The 24,834-nt window shown below is 44.3% G+C and overlaps 1 protein-coding gene and 1 long non-coding RNA gene across 7 annotated transcripts in view; one reads left to right on the top strand and one right to left on the bottom strand.

The window, feature by feature from the left end:
* The window catches only part of LOC308625347, a 262,666-nt gene that overhangs the window by 136,709 nt on the left and 101,123 nt on the right, over nt 1–24,834 (top strand). The window lies entirely within an intron of this gene.
* MTR (5-methyltetrahydrofolate-homocysteine methyltransferase) overlaps nt 1–24,834 on the bottom strand; it is a 131,520-nt gene that overhangs the window by 36,116 nt on the left and 70,570 nt on the right. For all 6 annotated transcript variants that reach the window (XM_081223922.1, XM_081223927.1, XM_081223923.1 and 3 more), the window contains exons 21-25: nt 24,062–24,169; nt 22,620–22,720; nt 13,319–13,386; nt 12,620–12,740; nt 4,593–4,674 (exon numbers count right to left, since the gene is read on the bottom strand). In XM_081223922.1, coding sequence (XP_081080048.1) covers nt 4,593–4,674; nt 12,620–12,740; nt 13,319–13,386; nt 22,620–22,720; nt 24,062–24,169 — 480 coding nt within the window. The remainder of the gene's footprint in view (nt 1–4,592; nt 4,675–12,619; nt 12,741–13,318; nt 13,387–22,619; nt 22,721–24,061; nt 24,170–24,834) is intronic.

Genomic DNA, 24,834 nt, shown 5'->3' with positions numbered 1-24,834 from the left:
TCTCAGCGCTCTGTGTTGCCCCTTCACATCAGCCCTACCTCTCAGGGCTCCCCGTTGCCCCTTGACAGCAGCTCTTACTCTCAGCTCTCTCAGGTGCCCATTCACAGCAGCTCTGACTAACTAACTATCAGCGCTCACTGCTGCCCCTTCACAGCAGCTCTAACTCTCAGCGCTCTGTTGCCCCTTCAATGCAACTCTTTCAGCGATCTCTGTTGCCCCTTCACAGCAGCTCTATCTCTCAGCGCTCTTTTGCCCCTTCAGAGCAGCTCTCACTAAATCTCAGCGCTCTCTTTTGCCCCTGCACAGCAGCTCTAACTCTCAACGCAGTGTTGCCCCTTCAATGCAGCTCTAACTCTCAGCGATTTGTGTTGCCCCCTCACAGCACCCCTGACTCTCAGACATCTGCGTTGCCCCTTCAAAGCAGCTCTAACTCTCAGAGCTCTGTGTTACCACTTCACATTAGCCCTAACTCTTAGCGCTGTCTGTTGCCCCTTCAGAGCAGCTATGACTAACTCTCCGCGCTCTCTGTTGCCCGTTCACAGCAGGTCTGACTAAATCTCAACGCTTGCTGTTGCCCCTTCACAGCAGCTCTAACTCTAAGTGCTCTCAGTTGCCCCTTCACATTAGTCCTAACTCTCAACGCTGTGTTGCCCCTTCAATGCAACTGTGACTCTCAGCGCTGTGTGGCGTCTTCAGAGAAGCTCTGACTAAATCCCAGTGCTCTGTGTTGCCCCTTCACGTCAGCCCTAACTCTCAACGCTCTGTGCCGCCCCTTCATAGCAGCTCTAACTATCAGCTCTGTGTTGCCCCTTCAGAGCAGCTCTACCTCTCAGCGCTTTCTGTTGCCCTTGACAGCAGCTCTATCTCTCAGCGCTCTGTTGCCCCTTCAGAGCACCTATGACTAAATCTCAGCGCTCTGTGTTGCCCCTTCCCATCAACTCTAGCTCTCAGCACTGTGTTGCCCCTTCACAGCAGCTCTAAGTCTCAGCTCCCTCTGTTTCGCCTTCAAAGCATCTTCGAGTAACTCTCAGCGCTCTCTGTTGCCCCTTCAACAGAAGCTCTCACTCTCAGCGCTCTCTATTGCCCCTTCACAGGAGCTCTAACTCTCAGCATTCTGGGTTGCCCCTTCAACGCAGTTTTAACATCAGCGCTCTGTTTCCCCTTCACAGCAGCTCTAACTCTCAGCACTCTGTTTCGCCTTCAAAGCATCTTCGAGTAAGTCAGCGCTCTCTGTTGCCCCTTCAACAGGAGCTCTCACTCTCAGCGCTCTCTATTGCCCCTTCACAGGAGCTCTAACTCTCAGCGTTCTGGGTTGCCCCTTCAACGCAGTTCTAACATCAGCGCTCTGATTCCCCTTCACAGCAGCTCTAACTCTCAGCACTCTCTGTTTCGCCTTCAAAGCATCTTCGAGTAACTCTGCGCGCTCTCTGTTGCCCCTTCACAGCAGCTCTGACTAAATCTCAGCGCTCTCTGTTGCCCCTTCCCTGCGGGTCTAACTCTAAGGGCTCTCTATTGCCCCTTCACAGCAGCTTTAACTCTCACCACTCTGCTGCCCCTTCACAGCTGCTCTAACACTCCTAGCCCCTTATTGCCCCTTCACAAAATCTTTAACTAACTCTAAGCGCTCTCTGTTGCCCCTTTTCAGAAGCTCTGACTAAATCTCAGCGCTCTGTGTTGTCCCTTCACGGCAGTTCTACCTCTCAAGGCTCTGCTGCCCCTTCAGAGCAGCTCTGACTAAATCTCAGCACTTTCTGTTGCCCCTTCACAGCAGCTCTGTCACCGCTCCCTGTCGCCCCTTCAGAGCAGCTCTTACTCTCAGCGCTCTGTTGCCCCTTCAATGCAGCTCTAACTTTCAGCGATCTCTGTTGCCCCTTCACAGCAGCTCCAACTCTCAGCGCTCTGTTGCCCCTTCAATGCAGCTCTAACTTTCAGCGATTGTTGCCCCTTCACAGCAGCTCTATCTCTCAGCGCTCGTTTGCCCCTTCACAGCAGCTCTGACTAAATCTCAGTGCTCTCTTTTGCCCCTTCACAGCAGCTCTAACTCTCAACGCAGTGTTGCCCCTTCAATGCAGCTCTAACTTTCAGCGATCTCTGTTGCCCCCTCACAGCACCCCTGACTCTCAGCCATCTGTGTTGCCCCTTCAAAGCAGCTCTAACTCTCAGAGCTCTGTGTTGCCCCTTCACATTAGCCCTAACTCTTAGCGCTGTCTGTTGCCTCTTCAGAGCAGCTATGACGAAATCTCAGCGCTCTCTGTTGCCCCTTTAATGCAGCTCTAACTCTCAGCGCTCTCAGTTGCCCCTTCACAGCAGCTGTGACTAACTCTCCGCGCTCTCTTGCCCCTTCACAGCAGGTCTAATTCTCAGCGCTTGCTGTTGCCCCTTTACAGCAGCTCTAACTCTAAGTGCTCTCAGTTGCCCCTTCACATTAGCCCTAACTGTCAACGCTCTGTGTTGCCCCTTCAATGCAACTCTAACTCTCAGCGCTGTGTGGCGTCTTCAGAGAAGCTCTGACTAAATCTCAGTGCTCTGTGTTGCCCCTTCCCTTCATCTCTAGCTCTCAGCGCTGTTTTGCCCCTTTAGAGCAGCTCTGACTAAATCTCCGCGCTCTCTGTTGCCCCTTCACAGCAGCTCTGACTAAATCGCAGCCCTTTCTGTTGCCCCTTCACAGCAGCCTTAACTCTCACCACGCCCTGTTGCCCCTTCAGAGCAGTTCTTACTCTCAGCGCTCTCAGTTGCTCCTTCACAGCAGCTCTAACTCTCAGCACTCTCTATTCCCCCGTCAGAGCACCTCTGACTAAATCACAGTGCTTTTGGTTGCCCCTTCACAGCAGCTCTATCTCTAAGTGGTCCCAATTGCCCCTTCACAGCAGCTCTAACTCTCAGCGCTGTCTGTTGCCCCTTCAGAGCACCTCTGACTAAATCTCAGCGCTTTCTGTTGCCCCTTCACAGCAGCTCTAACTTTTAGCGCTCTCAGCTGCCTTTTCACAGCAGCTCCATCTCTCAGCGCTCTTTTGCCCCTTTCAGAGCAGCTCTCACTAAAGCTCAGGGCTCTCTGCTGCCCCTTCATAGCAACTCTAAGTCTCAGCACTCTCTGTTGCCCCTTTCCTGCGGGAGTAACTCTAAGGGCTCTCTACTGCCCCTTCACAGCAGCTCTAACACTCCTCGCTCCCTGTTGCCGGTTCCCAGCAGCTCTAACTCTCAGCGCTCTGTGTTGCCCCTTTACACGGACTCTAACTCTCAGCGCTGTCTGTTGCCCCTTCACAGCAGCTCTGACTAAATCCCAGCGCTCTCTGTTGCCCCTTCCCTGCGGGTCTAACTCTAAGGGCTCTCTATTGCCCCTTCGTAGCAGCTTTAACTCTCACCACTATGCTGCCCCTTCACAGCAGCTCTAACACTCCTCGCTCCCGGTTGCCGGGTCCCAGCAGCTCTAACTCTCACTGCTACCTGTTTCCCCTTCACAGCAGCTCTAACTCTCACCGCTCTATTGCCTCTTCACAGAAGCTCTCTCAGCGTTCTGTGTTGCCCCTTCAACGCAGCTCCAACATCAGCGCTCTGTGTTGCCCCTTCACAGCAGCTCTATCTCTCAGCGCTTTTTTGCCCCTTCACAGCAGCTCTGACTAAATCTCAGCGCTCTGTGTTGCCCCTTCACAGCAGCCCTACCTCTCAGCGCTCCCTGTTGCCCCTTGACAGCAGCTCTTACTCTCAGCTCTCTCAGGTGCACTCTGTTGCCTCTTCACAGAAGCTCTAACTCTCAGCCTTCTGTGTTGCCCTTTCAACGCAGCTCTATCATCAGCGCTCTCTGTTGCCCCTTCACAGCACCTCTAACTCTAGCCCTTTTTTGCCCCTTCAGAGCAGCTCTGACTAAATCTCAGCGCTTTCTGTTGCCCCTTCACATTAGCCCTAACTCTCAACATTCTGTTTTGCTCCTTCATAGCAGCTCTAACTATCAGCACTATGTGTTGCTCCTTCATAGCAGCTCAACTCTCACCGCTCTCTGTTGCCTCTTCAATGCAGCTCTCTCAGCGCTCTGTTTAGCCCCTTCACACCAGCTCTGACTAAATCTCAGCACTCTCTGTTGCCCCTTCGAAGCAATACTAACTCTCAGCGCTCTCTCTTTCCACTTCATAGCAGCTCTAACACTCAGCCCTCCCTGTTGCCCCTTTTCAGCAGCTCTAAATCTCAGCGCTCTCTCTTGCCCCGTCAACGCAGCTCTACCTCACAGCCCTCTCTGTTGCCCCTTCACAGCAGCTCTATCTCTCAGCTCATTTTTGTCTCTTCAGAGCAGCTTTTACTCTCACCACTCTGCTGCCCCTTCACCGCAGTTCTAACACTCCTCGCTCCTTGTTGCCGGTTCCCAGCAGCTCTAACTCTCGTGGCTCCCTGTTGCCCCTTCACAGCAGCTCTGACTAAATCTCAGTGCTTTCTGTTGCCCCTTCACAGCAGCTCTGACTAAATCTCAGTGCTTTCTGTTGCCCCTTCACAGCAGCTCTGTCTCTCAGCGCTCTGTGTTGCCCCTTCACAGCAGCTCTAATCTCAGCGCTCCCTGTTTTCCTTTCACAGCAGCTCTGAAACAACGCGAGGCCCACACTTACCACCACCACGCTCTTAGATGCATCCAGGACGTGGATCACAGGCGCACTGTATCTTGGGGCTATTTTAACTGCTGTGTGGGTTCTGCAAAGAGGCGTCAGGGAGAAAAACACATCCGTCAGGACTGACAGTTCCTACACATGTCTTGTTCAGAACCATTAGAGATAATTTGATTCTACAGTGCTTTCCAGAGAAAGATTTCAAGGTACTTATAAATATTGAACTCCAAATTTCCCTTGGAAAATGAGATTGACTTTCTCCCCACCCTAAGAGGGGGAAGCCAAGGGGGAAAGGCGTGGATTTTTGGCCCAGACTACAAAGAAGCCCAGGAGAAAATGAGACGGATGGTGTTCTCAGCTCTCTGTACTAGCAGCCTGTCTGAAGTAAGGGAGCCAACCGGCCTGGGCACAGCACTTTGTTGTCATAAAGGTCAAGTGAAGTTTCTTCCTGCAGACGAGCTGGGCCACCAGCCAGGACCCCTGGAGAACCAGACACTGGCAAGGGCCACAGGTCACCACTCCCCAGCTGCTGCTCCCTGTCCCTGGGAGACACCAACACCTCTCCACCCGAAGCCCACCTTGTACTTGTAGGAAGGAACCTTGGACCGTAAATAAATTCAACACAAAGTAACACAGAGAGGCCAAAGCAACAATATCTTATCCTAACACTGGCTCAGCCCCAAATCCCTTTTGCCAAACCTGAAAATGTCAGTTCTGAGGAAGAAACACCCTTTAATCCTTAAAATTACCTAATTTTACCACAAAATTGCCCTCTGATTGCTGAATGTTTATAGCAATACCATAGGCTACACATCTGCTATTTCATTACGGAACATAACATATTAAAGTGAGAACTGAAAATGTATACACCCTCCGCTACTGTAGTTAAACCAGGACCCTGAAGCTGGGACAGAAGTGTGGACTTTGCCACAATTCCACATAAAAGGGTGACAACAGTAGTTTCCACAAGATGGGCAGTGTTCCCAGTCTTTTCTCCTCCTTCCTCCCCTCTTAAAGTAGCAGCAGCTTTCCCCAAGTCAGATCCTTTCATATTCTTTCCCCTCAACTAAAATGTATTTTCATTTGGAAAGATGTCCAGAATATGCTACTTTATGAGGAAAAACCAAAGTAGCAAAACAGTATGTTTAATACAATTTTATTTAAAAAAGAAACAAAACAGGGCTTCCCTGGTGGCACAGTGGTTAAGAATCTGTCTGCCAATGCAGGGGACACAGATTCGAGCCCTGGTCCGGGAAGATTCCACATGCTGCGGAGCAACTAAGCCCGTGCGCCACAACTACTGAGCCCACGTGCCACAACTACTGAAGCCCGCACACCAAGAGCCCGTGCTCCGCAACAAGAGAAGCCACCGCAGTGAGAAGCCCATGCAACACAACGAAGAGTAGCCCCCGCTCGCCACAAGTACAGAAAGCCTGCACGCAGCAACGAAGACCCAATGCAGCCAAAAATAAACAAAACAAAACACTACCACCCTCAACCTGCCCCAACCAACCAACTTGTATATAAGTGTCTGTATATTTAGAAAACACAGAGAGACAGACATCAAAGAGTCAGCACTAGTTATACGGAGGTTAGAACTGGGAATGAAAGTGGGAAGGGAGAGACTAAATTTTACTTTCCATTCCTCTGAATTGTTTGACATGTTCTAATAAGTGTGGATTACTGAGGTAATTTTTAAAAACCAAGAGAATATTAAAGGTGCATTATTTGTGTGAGTGTGTTTTTAAGAGGCTTCTAAGGGAAGGCTCTAAAGACTTATTCATAATGAGACAGACGAGACCTCTAACATTTCACCTGTCCCCTTTCTAAGCATATTTCTGTGCATAAACAGGAAGCAAAGGACTAAAGCCATAATCCACCAGAACTGGGCTGTGAGATGGAAGTTGAGGCCTAGGCCAGTTAGCGCAGGAGATGCCTTCTGGACTGGGAGGCCCACCAGCAGGGGGAGCAGCATCTCGGCCCTGGAGCAGCCTAACAAACACCACTGCCTCCTCAGGACCCGTTTTGTGCCTACTGTGTGCTTGGGGACCGAAGATTCTGAAGATATCTTGGGTAGTCTATGAGGGGGTGAAGATTTTCAAACAGTAGGAAAAGTTATAAAGAAGAAGTTGCTTCCAGTTTCAAAACACAAGTAAGACTCTGTATGCGTCCTCTTCCTCAGATGCTTCCTTAGCAACTTGAGACACACAAATATACCTCAGTCTTTCTTCTGCATGAAGTTCCCCCAGGAAACAATGTTTTAAGCCTGATGTAACTTCAGTGACATTTCTTTTAAAGACAGCCAGTAAAATTTAAAATGTTTAAATCAATATAATTGATATTTAGTAAGTATCCAAGGGTTCTCAGTGTAATTCTGGCCATTCTCTCTTTGATGATCTTCTGGAAAAGGGAACTGAGAAGAAATGGATGGATTTCATGATTTAGAAAGACAAAACAAAACAAATCAAAGTGCTCCTTTCCAACGCAAACACTGCCCAAGCTGGATAAGCACAGGTATGAAATTTGAGCTTGCCCAGCTATCAAAGAGTGCTTCTGGGGACTTCCCTGGCAGTCCAGTGGTTAAGACTCCATGCTTCCACTGCAGAGGGTGAGGGTTCCACCCCTGGTCGGGGAACTAAGATCCCCCATGCCGCACAGTGCAGCCAAAATAAACAAACAAACAAAATACCACATCATTACTTAAAAAAAAAAGAGTGCTTCCAGTTTGACACTGATTCCACTTTTTTCTAAGCTTCCGTTTACATGAACTTCTCCAGCTGAAAGATTTCTTTCTGAAAAGATGCAAAACAGTGGAATCTCTCCTCCCCTTCCTACGTACCTAGGGCAAAGGGCTAAACGCTGAGGCTGAATTTCAAATCCATCTCTGCTAAGTCACTAGTCAACATTTAGGATTTAATTAGTCACCTCCCACACTTGCCAAATAGACATGATCATGTTAGCCTTAGAAGATCTTTTTTAACACTCTGAAAAAGAACAAGCACTCCAAGCACTTATTTCATGTCATACCCTATCTCAGAACTAGTGTTTTACATAAATGCACCATAACCAAAACTTACAATTTGATGAGAAAAAATGAGAGAAAATGGGAAATAAGGATGGGAAAATTAAGATAGAATCAGGAGGGCTTCCCTGGTGGTGCAGTGGTTAAGAATCTGCCTGCCAATGCAGGGAACACGGGCTCGAGCCCTGGTCCGGGAAGATCCCACATGCCACAGAGCAACTAAGCCCTTGCGCCACAACTACTGAGCCTGTGCTCTAGAGCCCACAAGTCACAACTACTGAAGCCCGCGAGCCACAACTACTGAAGCCCGCACGCCTAGAGCCTGTGCTCCACAACAAGAGAAACCACTGCAATGAGAAGCCCACGCACCGCAATGAAGAGTAGCCCCCGCTCGCTGCAACTAGAGAAAGACCGCACGCAGCAACAAAGACCCAACGCAGCCAAAAATTATAAATAAATTCAATAAATAAATTTATAAAAAAAGAAAGATGGAATCAGGAGTGAGATTAGCATGTAAAATTCATTCCTTGAAATCTTATACAGAGGAAAATATTATCAGTGATGTAATTCAGCACCTTACTTCATAGCAGTTAAAAAAAAAACAGAAAACTCAGAAAATTACCTCCAGCTTTGAGCAATGTGACTTCCTGTTGAATTCTCCAAGTTTAAACTACGCAAAAGATAATTGAAAAAGACATTTTGCAGTTATTGGCTTTAAACCAGTTAAAAATTGAGAGCTAACTGCCAGACTTGTGCCCTTGAGAAGTTCTGTAGCTAAAAGGGCCAGATTTCCATTAAAGTCATTTCTAGTTTGTGATACAAAACCGTCTGTATTACAGACAGGAGAATATTCAGTTTTCTAGTCTCTTATAGCTACAGGTTAAAAAGGGCCATTCCAAGCAGATTTCTACCCACATATGACCCCAAGTCTGTAGAACCCTTTCAGCCTCTCCAAGGATCCATCCTCAAGCCTCATTTCGTGTCTTGGGGGTACAGTTCTAATTCTCTCATGCTGCCTACCTCAGGCCCCTGAGGTTTGGAAAAGCCATGATGTTATTCCCCTCACAGATCTGCTTTCATGAGAATTTGGAAGTCCTGAGCCTCCATTTGCTCAAAAACAGCAAAGGAAAGAACTGGGCCTCTGCTGAGCCCTCCATAGGTCTGTAGGAGGTGACGATAAGGGTTCTCAGATGACTTCTAAGATATTCAAACTCCCGAATGCTTTCTAGCAAAGCTGACTCTCCTAAGGTAGAAGCCTTCTTACACAGGTGCGAAAAGCACTAACCAGGGCTTCCCTGGTGGCACAGTGGTTGAGAGTCCGCCTGCCGATGCAGGGGACACAGGTTCATGCCCCAGTCCGGGAGGATCCCACATGCCATGGAGCGGCTAGGCCCGTGAGCCATGGCCGCTGAGCCTGCGCGTCCGGAGCCTGTGCTCCGCAACGGGAGAGGCCACAGCAGTGAGAGGCCCACGTACCGCAAAAAAAAAAAAAAAAAAAGAGAGAGAGAGAGAAAAGGAAAGCACTAACCATAAAGAGATCGATAAGTCAGACTTCATGAAAATGAAGAACTTTTGTTACCCAAAATACCACTAAGACAGCAAAAGGTAAGCCATATTGGAAGACTCTATTTGCAATATATATTTATGATAGAGTCTTGTCTCCAATATAAATAAAGAATGCATACAAATCAGTAAAAGAAAAAAAAGGCAGAATACCTAATTTAAAAAAAAAGATTTAAAAAGCATATCCAAGTGGTCAGTATACACATGAAAAGGTACTCAACATCATTAGTCAGTAGAGAAATACAAATGAAGACCTTAGCAAGATATTGTTACACACACACAAAAATGGATAAAACTGAAAAGGGTGTGGAATAATTGGAAATCTCATAATTGCCAGTGGGAGTATAAATTAATACAATCACTTTGGAAAAAATATCTAATGCCGATGACCATATGCATATTCTGTGAGCCAGCAAGTCTGCTTCAGGGCAGAAATACATACATAGCAGCATTCTGTGTAACAGCCCCAAACTGGAAAAACCCAAATGTCCACCAACACTAGCATGGATAAATAAGCCAGAGGGCATAATACAATGCAATATTATACCACAATGGGAAAAAAAAACAAAAACAAAAACACTACTGTAATAATGAGTTTAGGCCTTAAAGACATAATGTTGAGCGGGACACAGAAGAATGAATACGTACAGTAGGATTCCACTTACACAAAGTTTAAATGCAGACAAAACCAAACTGTGGTGATAGAAGATAGAATGACTAGGTCGGGGGATCCAGTGAAGTTCCCAGAGTGTCATTAATGTTCCATTTCTTGATCTGGGGGTTATTACATGGGTGGTTTCATTTTTGTAAAAATTCTTCAAATTGTTTACCTGTGACTTGTGTACTTTTCTACAGGAGTGCTATACTTAGCAAAAGTGCTTACTTAAATAAGAGGGCTTGACGAAGCAAGCCTCCAGGTCTGAGACCTCACCCACTGTCACTACTTTAAAATGAAGGCAGAAGGGGGAATTTTACACTGACATTCCTGGAGGCTGCACGAGAATCTGTTTTTCAAAGGCTGCTCTTGCACAATGGAGAAGGGGATGGTTACCTGGAAGCAACACCACTGGCTTTTATTTTCTAAATAATTTTTCAGAAACTGCAACAGGCATGGAAGAGAATAGAACCAGAAAAGCTCATGGAGAAACAAAACATCAGAGAGTTAAAGAGACCTTGGGAGGTCATGGGATCCAGATTTCTCTCTCCTTGGAGGAACACATTCAGTTTCCCAGATGATGAGAAGAGATATTCTACAATAGCACTAAGACTGTGGGTGATTTTTGATCTGATTAATTTTAACTTGATATACCAGGTTATAACTGGTATAGAGTCATAGCCATAAGAGTCCTTTATGGCTAAGTTTGCCAATGATATATCCTGAGAGGCTAGTCATGTTACTTCCGGTTATTTTTTAAGAAACCTCTTTAATCTGGTGGCTCTTACTTGGTAATAGATAGAGTAGAATTAACTATTGGTAACATTCCAACTTGCACAAGTAGCAATATGTGGTTTCCTGGTATTGAACTCCTGAGTGCAGTGTCCACATAAAGTGGTTCTAATTTGGAAACCAGCATCACATTTACATAAGTCACAATGCATTTCATTACATCTGCTCATTTAAGTATTTATTTATCCTCTTTTACAACCATGATTTTAAAAGGTCTTTCATTTTGACAATAATCTGTAGATTCCCTTACCATTCTCTTTGCTAAGCTAATGAAGATTCACACTATAATCATCAATTACCCACAACCATGCTCACTGAAACCTCAGTTATCGATGGTTGGTCACATCCCTGGAGAACGATCTGCCAGTGTCCTAGTGGGTAAGTCCTTCGTGGAAAAACAAACCTAGTTTTCTAATGTGAGCAACAATAGCCACACTACTGAGTCCTTCAAGTATGAAAAGTAATTAGTGGATACATGACATAGAACCCTGACTACTCATGAGCATGGTCCACTCGGGTTATAAATGGAAGGATGGTCCATTTTATGTGCCAATTTGGGTAGGCCACGGTATCCAGTTTTTGGTCAAACAACAATCTGGATGTTTCTGTGAAGGTATTTTTTAGATATGATTAACATTTAAATCAGTAGGCTCTGAGTAAAGCAGATTGTCCTCCATGTGGGTGGGCCTTATCCAAACAATTAAAGACCTTAAGAGAAAAGGCTGCAGTCCCCAGAGGAAGAAGGCCTTCTGCCTCCAGACTGCCTTTGGACTCAAGATGCAATAGCAACTCTTGCCTGGCCTCCAGTCTGCCCACGTTCCCTGTAGATTTCAGACGTACCTGCCCCTATATCGCATAAGCCAGTTCCTTAAAATCAATCACTCTCCCTCCCTCCCCCCACACCCCCTGTATAGATACACACACACACACACACACACACACACACACACACACCCCTTACTGATCCTGTTTCTGTGGAGATCCCTAATACAAATGGTTTAACATACAGTTGTTTCCAGAGTGAAAGGAACTCTGGAATAGCTTTGTCCCGCATCTACTATATATTGTATCAGAAAAGTAAACTGCATGCTTGTGCGACCATCAAGGTCAATGCTCCTCCTGGGCACTGCTCCCTGCCAAAGTGAACTACATGGGGAATAAGGAATGTGTCATAAGAAGTCTAATATCCATGGAACTCTGCTCAACATTATGTAACAACCTAAATGGGAAAAGAATTTGAAAAAGAATGGATCTGCGTGTATGTACAACTAAATCACTCTGCTGTACACCTGAAACTAACACAACGTTATTAATCAACTACACTCCAATATAAAATAAAAATTTTTTTAAAGTCTAATACCCATAATTAACATACCTCTCACCAAATATCATTATGATCGTGACCCCAGGAGAAATCCGACAAACTGAATAATAATCATGTGACCAAATTTGAACTTTCTCTTTAAATTATTTGACCCAAAGGTTCCCCAAAGGTCTCTCTTTCAGAAACAACTTCCCAAAGTGATCCTCTGATTCCTTCTCTCTAGGTCAGCTTTCTATCTCAACTATTACAAGGTCAGAGTTTCTTCAAGAGAACCTGTAATTATTCAGTCAGACACCTGCTTCAAGACAGAGAGTGGGCTAAAGTTCAAGCAGTGTTTTTGTGCCAAAAAACACGGCTTCTCCACTCAGTTTGATTTCAAGAGGAAAAGTGTTCGTTAGAAGTCTCAAGAACTGAATGGGAGGTGAGAAGATGAAGGAAAAGAGGACTGCAGGCCAAAGGAATCCAAAAACAGGGAGAGGGGAGTAGATGACAGAGGAGTTTCCTGCAGCAGGCCCCTAAATGATTCTGGCGTGAAGGCTGGAAAGTTCATGTATTTATATAATAAGGAGCCAATGCACTACGCATAAGAAAAAAAGTCAGGTTTTATCACTGTTCTTAAACACTGGCATTTAAGAGAATTTAAGGGAAGCACAAAGCTCATTAGCATGACTTACCTCGAAGTGGTAGCTCCTCCAATCAACAACGGAATCTTTATAGCTAATCTCTCCATTTCCTTAGCAACGAAAATCATTTCATCCAGGGAAGGAGTGATTAGTCCTGACAGGCCAATTATATCTATTATTTAAAAAAAGAAAAAAGGACAGTGAGAAGGAGAATGAGAGGAAAAGTAGAAGACTCATTTTCAAAACTTTGTAATAAAGACCACAAGACAGAAGATAAATTCCCAATTTCTAATTCTGAGGCTTCTTTTCTGACTGGGGGTTTTCAATTTATTGTTTGCTTTCAGGAGTAAATATGATTTGCAACTTCAAGTTGCAATAATATGCTTGCCACAGTTTCGGGAAGCCACGCAATTGTTAGTTCATGATTTCCCAGACTCAACGTGTCACAGTATCAGAAGAAACATAAAAGCAACTACACACAGAGGAAAAAAATCTAATAAAACTGTTCTCTTTTAAGAAGCCTGTCCCCATTCCCCTTCCTCATAGCTAGAAAGGAGTTTCACGGTGACCTTCTCACCCCTTCGACCTCCATTATAAACGGCAATGACAGCACCCCCAGGCAGAGCTGGCACTTGAATGTCTGAATGTCCCACCATCCCACATGGGCTGGGGCATGGCTATTCACCAACAGACAGACAATGGGAGGAAATGATATTTACTGAAATGCCCAGGAGCACGGCTGCACAGTACCTGCTTTGTGGTCGAGAGCAGCTTTCAGTATCTTGTCACATGGAGTCATGACTCCTAAGTCAATAACTCTGGAGCACAGAAATGAGATGTGAGAAAATTAATGAGAACCCATTGGTGAAAAAGCTAGACCAACATTTTTATTTAGCCATTAAATACTGCTCTAACGTAAACTGGAATCACACTGAAAAGCTCACTAAATATCAACCACCAACTCAATGATGACTGCCATTTATTAGGAACTGACCATGGGTCAGGGACTATGCTGAGCTTTTTTAAACACCTTTGCCAACTTAATCCACAGAGCATCTAATCCACCTATTTAAAGTATACAATTCAATAATTTTTGGTGGAGGACATTATTATTTCCTAAGCTCAACACATAATTTGCCATTTTAACCTAAGTACAATTCAGCATCACTAATCAGTCAATTGCAATGTTGTGCAACCATCACCAGCATTTATTTTCAAAACTCTTTCATCGCCCCAAAAGAAACTCTGTAATCCCTCAGCAACAATCCCCGATCGGCCCGCCCCAGCCCCTGGTAACCTCTACTCTACTTTCTGCCTCTATGAATTTGCCTAGTTTGGATATTTATACAAGTGGAATCATACATTATTTGTCCTTTTGTGTCTGGCTTATATCACTCAGCATAATGACTTCAGGATTGCTCCACGTTGTAGCCTGTGTCAGACCTTCATTCCTTTTTAAGGCTGAATAATATTCCATTGTATGAATGTGCCACATGGTGTTTATTCATCCATCTGTCAATGGACACCTGGGTTGTTTCCACTATGCTAAGCCTTCTGTATAAACAATCATGTTTAACCCTCACAGGAACTCTACATGGAAGCACTACCATGGGGCCCATTTTCTGTGGTTTGTTTTCATATTTTACTTCATGCATTTATCCAAATATATACACTGGATGGATTATTACAAATGGCATCATTGCGTTAAAGAATATAAATATTTTTATGATGCTCGATTCATGTTTTAAACTCGATTTTGAGGCAGGTTTTACCCATTAATACTCTCTCTCTTTTTAAAAAAAATTCTTGAAAACATGATTTTTACATTTTAATGAGGAAGGGCCCAGAGAAGTGTGGGCCCAGAAGTTAAGCATCTTGTCCAGTCAAACAACCAATCAGTAGCAGAGCTGAGGTTTGAACCAGGATCTGACACCAAAATCCATCTTCTTAGCCATGTAGGCCAATAAAGATGCTGGGTAAGTTCACTCAATAAATATCCACTGAACAGTATACCCTACATGGAAGCCAACAAGGAGGATAAGCAAGAAGAGGTCAGTTCCTGCACATGAAAAGCTGACGAGAAGGAATCTGGTGACTTAAGTCGAGGGAGAGGGAGACTGAATCAGAGAGCAGGTAACCACGAGAGATGGAGTGAGACTCAAAGGAAGAGCTGACCCTGGGCGGGCACATGAGAAGGGGGACGCAACTGCGCAGAGGAAGCCTGGAGCCTGTTACGCTCAGAGGACAGAGTAACACCAAGGAACTGTAACTCAGGGAGGAGACAGCTTTCTGGAACTCGGAGAAAATGGGACTTCTGCCCTTGGAAATGTTCTATAAACTACTCTTCTATTCTAGATTTAGAGAGTACACAGAATGTCAGTCATTTTGACAATTTAATTTGATCATAAGTATTTGTTATAAAGATGTTTAAAAAATTACAGTACGTGTTTTCACTTGCTTACTAATGTCAACAATTCTTAAAACTAAATAGGCAAAATAATTTTAAATTAAAAAAAAATCAGTGCTTAAGAACTACTACCCAGGGCTTCCCTGGTGGCACAGTGGTTGAGAGTCTGCCTGCCAATGCAGGGGACACGGGTTCGTGCCCCGGTCCGGGAAGATCCCACATGCTGCGGAGCGGCTGGGCCCGTGAACCATGGCCGCTGAGCCTGCACGTCCGGAGCCTGTGCTCTGCAATGGGAGAGGCCACAACGGTGAGAGGCCTGCGTACTGCAAAATAAAAATAAAAATAAAAAAGAACTACTACCTGACATCATGTCAGCTGCTAACAGGTGGGTGTAGTTGGACACCAGGGGCAGGAAGGAGCCTTGCTTCTCACTATATAGCTTCTCATACTGTTAGATTTTTTAGCTTGTTGCCATATTACTTAAATTAAAAAAAATAAACTAGCACATATGGAATCCTCAGTAAGTAAATTTCAAATCAATGCTAACTCTATTCAGGTCTGTTAGCACTAAGCTGGTAGAGAACAAATGCTGTAGGTGTTGATGACGGGGCACTGCAGGTTATGACAGGGGCGAGGTGGAACCTTTTTTTTTTTTTTTAGCACATTGCACTCAGTCTGGCAACTAGATTTGTTAAACTGTGACTAAATACAGCCTATAAAACTAAGCAAAACAGCATATTGCTTTTATATCAAGACAAAGAGGCATGTATTTCAAAGCTGACTGCTTTCAGCATTGCATATATTTTAAAAATTCAATTAAAAATCATCAGTATGATGGCAAGAATCATCTTGCTCTCAATTCGTTTTCTTGTTTTAGGCACTGTATCGCTCAGGAACATCGTGTGATGCTTGCTTTTGTTTGAAGAAAAGTAAGGAGACCTCGTGGCAGGACAGAAATGGAGGAAGGAGAAAGCTGTAGGGAGTAAGGTCAGAGGGGGAGAAGAGGGCATCTTTTTTTCTTTTTTTAATTTTTATTATTTATTTATTTTTGGCCACGTTGGGTCTTCATTGCTGCGTGCGGGCTTTCTCTAGGTGCAGCGAGCGAGGGCTACTCTTCGTTGCGGTGCGCGGGCTTCTCATTGCAGTGGCTTCTCTTGTTGCGGAGCACGGGCTCTAGGTGCACGGGCTTCAGTAGTTGTGGCAAGCGGGCTCAGTAGTTCTGGTTCGCGGGCTCTAGAGCGCAGGCTCAGTAGTTGTGGCCCACAGGCTTAGTTGCTCCGCAGCATGTGGGATCTTCCTGGACCAGGGCTTGAACCTGTGTCCCCTGCACTGGCAGGCGGATTCTTAACCACTGCACCATCAGGGAAGCCCCGTAGAGGGCATCTTTTATTGTTGTTTTTTTTACATCTTTATTGGAGTATAATTGCTTTACAATGGTGTGTTAGTTTCTGCTTTATAACAAAATGAATCAGTTATACATATACATACGTTCCCATATCTCTCCCCTCTTGCGTCTCCCTCGCTCCCACCCTCCCTATCCCATCCCTCTAGGTGGTCAAGGGCATCTTAATGGCAGCAATTAGTTCGCTTTTCAAAATATTGTTTCTTTAGCTATCCAAATGGAGCCCTTAGGTAGTTGTCTGGATAGGTAAGCCTGGAGTTCAGGTGACAGATCCATGCTGGGGATAAAACTTGGGACTTGACAGCGTATTAGATGGTGTTAAAAAGTCTTCAGACGGTGTGTAAAAGATGTAGAAAAGTAAGTTGCCAAAAGCGGGTGGAGGGTGGGGAGAAAGCAGGGAGGGAAGGTAGGGAGAGAGGAGGGGAAGGGGAGCGGAGATGAAAGGGGAGAGGAGCAAGAAAAAAAAAGTCATGAGACTGAATGAGATGATCTAAGACTCTCTGACCAGACCTACTTTAACCCGATCTGACTTTTATCAAGATCCCAGATGGTCAGAAGGCACATTACAGTCCGAGAAGCACTAACCTAGGTAGTGAGGACAGACAGAGAAGAGGTCCCAGGGCTGAGCCTCGGAGCATTCCCCTGTTCAGGGGTCGCACAGAGAAGGAGAAATCAGCAAGAGAGTGACAACTTGCAGTCAGGCAGGTAAGAAGAGGTCTGGAAACAGTGAGCCAGGGGACTGGGGTACAAGTTCAACTTCCAACGTATTAGGCTGCCTTAAGAGGTCTTGCTGGGCGACAAATATATCACTGTTTAGAGGAGCACTTCCCAACGTTGTCCACGCATAGAAAGTAGTATTTATGGCACTGGGATACAGGAAGGAGGCTGCTCACCACCAGGGAAAACCAATCTGGTTTCCCCAGCCCCACCCCAGAAGAAGGGGATCAGTTTCTGAGCATGTGTGAGTTGAGAAATCAGTTTCTAATGTGAGCTCATTAGAATATGGTGCGACAAGTACCACAGAGGAGGCATTTACAGTGTGCTGTGGGAGACCATCTAATCTCGGTAACAACTAGAAGCACGCCAGGAGGGTGATTCCAGCTGCATTTTGAAAAAATACATAGGTATTAGCTGGATGAAGGAAAATAGAGGGCCACCCAGGCAGAAACTAGTACTATGAAGGTCCAGAATCACAAACAATGGGCCCTGGGGAACCCTGGCTGAAGGAAAGGATCTGAAGCCTGGGTCAATCCCATCCCTGCCTTCCGTGGCAGCCGCCATTCTTCCCACTATCTCTTCCCATTTTCTCTCCCCTTTACTACAACTCCCTGCGTCCCCCATATAGCTCTCCACCTCCCTTGGCTTTCCCTTGGTTTCCCTTCTGCACTCTGAGCTATACCCCATGTCTGTAGGCCTCTTATACACATTCTTATATTTTGCCATATGAGAGATTAAAGAAAATAAAAATGATGTTATGGGGGCTTCCCTGGTGACGCAGTGGTTGAGAATCTGCCTGCCAATGCAGGGGACACGGGTTCGAGCCCTGGTCTGGGAAGATCCCACATGCCGCGGAGCAACTGGGCCCGTGAGCCACAACTACTGAGCCTGTGCGTCTGGAGCCTGTGCTCCTCAACAAGAGAGGCTGCGACAGTGAGAGGCCCGTGCACTGCGATGAAGAGTGGCCCCGCTCGCGCAACTAGAGAAAGCCCGAGTGCAGCAACGAAGACCCAATGCAGCCAAAAATAAATAAATAAATAAAATAAATCTATATATTAAAAAAATGATGTTATGGAAAATTTTGTATTTTATAATCATCTTTCTAAAGTGCTTATAACAGAGCTGTAAATGCAAGCATATAATTTGGGTTTCTAATACAGAAAAAAATGTAAGCTGCACTAAATGCCTTAGCAAAAGCATCCAATACCATTTAAGAATTCATATAATTTAGAAAATAAATATTGTAATATATAAAGCCCCTTTTACTCTCCAGAAGGAATTAAAATGGAATATAAAGCTAGCTTTGCATCTGCATCCACTTAGGGTGCCTCATATTTGCTGTCATGTGAAATAAAGTTAAAGGTGGCAGCTTCTTCTGATCCTGCAATTCACAGATACCACCACTAGATGGGAGTACCGTACAAGTCTGCAGCCCCAACTAAGGTTTCCAAGCTGTGGTTAAGAACAGATAAATAGATGAAGCAGGAGTGATACATGCATACGATGGAACCATAAGAAGCCATAAGAAAGAAGGAAATCCTGCCATTATGACATGGATGGACTATGAGGGCATTATGCTAAGTGAAATATGTCAGACAGAGAGAGACAAATACTGTATGATATGCTTACATGGGGAATCTAAAAAAGCTGAACTCATAGAAACAGAGAGTAGGACAGGTGTTACCAGGGGCTGAGGGGTGGTGAAATGGGGAGATGTTGGCCAAGGGTACAAACTTCCAGTTGGAAGATGAATAAGTTCTAGGGATATAATACACAGCACTGTGAATGGAGTTAACAATACTGTATGATATACTTGAGAGTGTTAAGAAAGTAGATCTTAATGTGCTCACCACAAACAAGAAATGGTAATTATGTGATGTGATGGAGGTGTTAGCTAACACTATGGTGGTGATCATACTGCAATATATAAGTGTATCAAATCAACACGTTTTACACCTTAAACAATGTTATATGTCAATTATATCTCAATTAAGCTGGAAAACGACAGACAGACAGACAGACACACACACACACACACACACACACACAGTTGAAAGCCTCCGAATAATTATAAAGAGAGCATGTTGAGGTGCTAGGAGAAGTCTCTAGTGCGCCCTTGACTTAGATACAGTCGTTTTCCTCACTCAGCTGAAAGTTCTAACATTATACAGTTTCAAAGTGTCCCCTTCTTAGCTATATATTGCATATTATTTACCCATACTAGATAATTATATTAAGAACCACTGGTTAAAGTGAAAATATGCCTCATTATCTGTTTCATCAGATCCATATTTTTTAAAGTACTAGATGTATATCTAATTTTAACATTTCTGTTAATATATCCTACTTTTTCTTACCCAGTTAAACAGTGTGCATTATCTGTTAAATAGGAAAAGTCCACATTTGTCTTTTTATATAATTATTATTAAAGAGTATATCTAAAATCAACTTTCATGTAATCAAATATCTGATCAAAAATGTTTTTAAATATTCTAAATTATTTCTTCAGAGGAATTTAACTAGAATATTAATATTATACATTACAGTTAAAGTTGTTTATAACTGGAATAAATACTGGAAGCTAAACTGACATAACATAGAATCCCGACTTTTGGATTCAGAAGCCCTAAGTACAGCCTGCCACTTGCTAGCTGTGTAAAATGAGAAATACAATAATTGATGCATGCAAAGCATGATCAAAACCGTAAAAAGAAAGAATGATCAAAAAGAAAGAAAGAAAGAAAGAGAGGGAGGGAGGGAGGAAGGAAGGAAGGAATCAGGAAGAGAATACCAAAAAACAAAGAAAAAGAAAAATCAGTTATATAAAAGCACTATATAAATTGTGAAGCAGAAAACAAATGTTAGGTATTAATAAACTCTTGGTGGACACATCCCCAGATCTATTTAAATTCTCAAATCTGCAAATTCTATTGCATCATCCCCATAAAAAATGTGTTTTCTGTCTAGACAGAACTATCACTTTCAGTCCTCTTTACTTATTTTTTCCCCCACAAAGAACACGTCTCTTCATGAGATTTACTGCACCAACAACAAAGAACCAGGAATGAGAAAGTTGCATTAATATCTGGTACTGGATGGTTTGCTAGACTCACTCACTAGCCGGGTGATTCACCCAGGCATCAGCTGGAACATGGATACCCAGGCAAAAGCATACATTTAACTACATAAAGCAGCTATCAGGGGCACCTGTCTACTCGCTGATGTCATAACATTAAACCCACCAATGTCAAGAGTCTATGTGTTATAAGACATAAGCCCCAAAGGGGTGTTTGACCTGATAGAAAAAGTTTGCACATTAACTTTTTTTTTTTTTTGCAAAAAGAATAAAATTTCATCAGAAGATGCTTCTCCAGTTACTCCAGATAAGTGGACCCCAGTGCACAAGCCAGAGGAACTGGGTGTGCTGGTCACAGTTTTCCCTGGCCTTTTTTTTTTTTTTTTGACTGTTTTGGGTCTTGGTTGCTCCATGTGGGCCTTCTCTAGGTGCGGCGAGTGGGGGCTACTCTTCGTTGAGGTGAGCAGGGTTCTCACTGCGGTGGCTTCTCTTGTTGCGGAGCATGGGTTCTAGGTGCATGTGTTTCAGCAGTTGTGGCTCGCCGGCTCTAGAGCACAGGTTCAGTAGTTGTGGCGCACGGGCTTAGTTGCTCCACGGCATGTGGGATCTTCCTGGACTAGGGATCAAACCCGTGTCCTGTGCATTGGCAGGCAGATTCTTAACCACTGCACCACCAGGGAAGTCCCTTAAAATGTTTTAACTGGAGGAAAAAACATTCCTGGTATGATTCCTTCAGCTACTTGTCCATTTTTCATAATAAAAAATGATAAACACATGACAATGATATCTCAAGAATTGCTGTAGAGAGTTTGCCTACAAATTGCCTTTTTAATAGTTCTTGTCCCACTATCACCACTAAATATGTTTCTGGCTTTTTAGCCTGATAAACAGTAAAGTTCTTGAATGGAGAAAAGTCAACTCAATCACTTTGGTGTCTCTGATACAATGCATGGTATGTAGTAGATGATCTATAAACATTTATCAGCTTAACTGAATTTGAACTAATTATGATGAACGCAAATAGAAACCAACAACATAGGGTTTGAAAAGATGAGACAACAGAAGAAATGTCAGAGAATTTAGGAAGCAAATACCTCATCCAAATACTTATTCCTCATCCAAATACTTATCCTATAGGTAAAATCTCATTGTAACAACCTCCACTGTATCTCCAGTATTTTTACCTTAAAAAAAAAATTAGGGTTTCCCTGGTGGTGCAGTGGTTGAGAGTCCTCCTGCCGATGCAGGGGACATGGGTTTGTGCCCCGGTCTGGGAAGATCCCACATGCCGCGGAGCAGCTGGGCCCGTGAGCCATGGCCACTGGGCCTGCGTGTCCGGAGCCTGTGCTCCGCAACTGGAGAGGCCACAACAGTGAGAGGCCCGCGTACCACAAAAAAGAAAAAAAAATAATATATTCCAAGAACAATATGCCTCATTTCCAGGACCAGGAGAGAATGCTAAGTCTTTGACAATGAACAGGCAGCCAAACGGAAGTGCCTGTGAAGACAGTCAGAGGGAAGAAGGTGTCACCCTGACACTGCTCCTCCATCTCCAGCCTTTCTGAGTGGTTCTTAGCTGCATTTAATTAGCCTTGAACGCAGACATGGATAAACATTTTGAGAGTAGGCAGGGGGCTTAGAGGGTAATTATTATCTGACAGTGGGCAAAGACAACTCCAAGGGGGCCCAGCTGTAGCTGCAGTCAAGTCTCTCTTCTCTACAGAGAAAAATGCATATTGGAAAGAAGTCCATGACTCAAAGAGACTGTTGGTTGGACATGGACCAGAGAAGACATTAGTTATATTAGGCTTTTCATTACAAAGAATATGTTGAAATCTGAGCAAAACATGCTCTTACTGTGGGTCATGAGCTCTCACATAGAAATAAATTTGCACTGAATAATCATTCAACTATAATGAAAGATATAAGAAAGGGATTTTACTTGTATACAACATTCAAAAACTAGCTTCATCAACACCAGGAGGCATGCCTGGCTCTGTTCTAAGCAAAGCAAAAAGAACTGTACAGTCAAAGCCTTCTTATAAGACTCCATTTGGCTAAGGTCTTAATAAGATCTTGGCTCTAAAAATCTGGCAGTTCATTGAGAGGAAAAGGGAAATATGCTCACGCCATGGGGTGGGACCCAATGTTCTAGCCTCTGGCCGGAGGTCAAATCCCCAGAGGCCTCTTGTTGTTTTGACACTGCTTGAATAGTTTTTTCTATTCTTTTTGTCCTTACTGAACATACAACATTGAATAATTACTAACTTCCTTCATTTGAAAAGGTATGTTCAATGTAGAAAATTTGAAAACACAGTGAAGAAAAAAATTAAAAATAACCTCGAACATCTACTGCCCTACCCTGCCCTTCGCACCCAGTAAAGAATTACCCTGTTAATGTTTTTATTTTAAATAAGAAAGGGGGTGAAAACGAAGGGTCTTAACTCACCTGAAATTATTGCAGCCAAGGACTACTCCAACTATGTTCTTGCCAATGTCGTGCACGTCGCCTTTAACGGTAGCCAGCACAATGGTACCTTGGTAAGGGTCCTGGAGAGGAAGCCAAGCAGCTAAGCATTGCTGTGGTCACTTCAGAGCAGATCACCCAGTTCTCCAAAGCCAGACAGGTGTCAGCATAGAAAGCAATTCAATACAACCAAGGCAACCTCAAAGATGGACCCAGGGGACTTCCCTGCTGGTCCAGTGGTTAGGACTCCAGGCTTCCAATGCAGGGGGTGTGGGTTTGATCCCTGGTCGGGGAACTAGGATCCCACATGCTGCGTGGCATGGCCAAAAAAAAAAAAAGACGGACCCAGAAGCCAAGTCCCGTCCTCTGTGAGAAGGCAGCTGTAAGCCCCTGTAGCTCGAAGGAAGCCCACCCAGCTGGTTAGCTCAGGGGGCTTCAACCAAGATCATGCATTCCATCACCTCAAAGGACAGTTTAAGTTCAAATACAAAACAGTCCCATCGCTGAAGATCATATCCTTAACCCCCAAAACCTGTCTGATAAACGTTCGCTGTTAGCAGTAAAGGGAGAGGGAGGAGCCAGTGAATCGCACGTGTCCTGTCAGAATGGGAAGGACCACAACAGCCCAGTGCAGGGGGGCTTCAACACTGTTGCTCCAGACTGTCAGCACTCCCTCCCTCAGAAAAAGGAAGGGAGGGAGGAAGGGACGGAGGGAGGGAGGGAGGGAGGGAGGGAGGAAGGAAGGAAGGAAGGAAGGAAGGAAGGAAGGAAGGAAGGAAGGAAGGGAGAAAAGAAGAAAAGAGAAAAAGAAAAGAAAAAGGCACACAAGGCAAATGGGATTTTTAGAAACACTATGCAAGAGCCATTCACAAACTCAGATCGATTTTAGAATTCAGAATCCTAGGGGCCAAAGCTGCCTGAGCTTCACAGGGGGCTAAACAAGGTCAAAAGCTTAATGATTTACTGTGGTGGTACAGCCAATAAGAATGGAACTGAATCCAGCAGTGGTGACAAGAACATGACCAGCACACAGGAAATATTCAGTTAAGAGGTTAAGAGGTTTTCCAAAACTAAACAGCATCTCAAGGGTAGGGATCAATCTTTTTTAGCTACAGTGTTGAGCATAGTACCTGGCACATAGTAGGAGCTTTGTAAATAGTCAGTAGATGAATGAACAAACTGCTTTTGTCTTGAAATCATGGGCTTTGAAAAATTATGTTCCTATTAAGAATTTCATGAAGCCACATTTATGGGAAAAATCCCAGGGTATTCTGATATTTGGTAAAAGAGCTGGATCATTCCTCCCTTTCATCTTCAATGACAAACACAGCCAAGCCTGATGGCTTAGGTCCCTACCCACACCCCAGTAAGAGTGTGCAGAGCCGATCCCCACAGGGCCCACAGGCTTGGACAAAATGACTCACCTTGTCTTCTATCGTGCCAGTAAGCTCTTTGGTTTCTTCTCTCTCTTTTTCCATGAAGGGAATAAGGTGACCCACGGCTTTCTTCATGACCCGAGCTGACTTTATAACCTGGGGTAAATACACAGAGTCAGGCATCTTTACCAGAACACCTGGATGATTGCTACTGGCCACTTGTGAAATTTTAGCACAAATTATTATGCATGCTTTGTCCTCAGGTCAGCCACCCTGGATTCCACTTATGACAGTGGGTGGGGTAAGAAAGGAGATCCCCGTGAGCAAAGTCAATGAATGAGGTAGAGCAGAAGGAAAACAAGGCTAGAAACCAAATGTTGCAGTTTCTGTCCTCTGAACTTCTGCACGTTATTTTTTCTCTGCCTAGAAGGCCCTCCATCACATCTCCAAGTTCTATACATCCTTCAGGTGTCAAGCTTCTCCTCCAAGAGCCCCTTGTCAGCCTTCTCTTCTCAATCCCCAGTGTTACAATTCACTTACAATTAAGGCTTATGCAAAAAAGGACCTTTTAAAGCTTAAAGAATTGGAGAAGAATTTTGCAAACATATATTGGATAAGCGATTAATTTCCAAAATATATAAAGAACTAATACAACTTCATAACAAAAAACCAAATATTCCAATTAAAAAGTGGGCAGAAGAACTAAAAAGACATTTTTCCAAAGAGGATATCAAAATGGCCAGTAGGCATATGAAAAGATGCTCAACACCACTAATCATCAGGGAAATGCTCATCGAAACCACACTGAGATATCACCTCAC

The sequence above is a fragment of the Mesoplodon bidens genome, assembly GCF_964165515.1.
Source record: "Mesoplodon bidens genome assembly, chromosome: 1".
Lineage (NCBI taxonomy): Eukaryota > Metazoa > Chordata > Mammalia > Artiodactyla > Ziphiidae > Mesoplodon > Mesoplodon bidens.
This window is presented reverse-complemented; position numbering and strand designations above follow the sequence as displayed.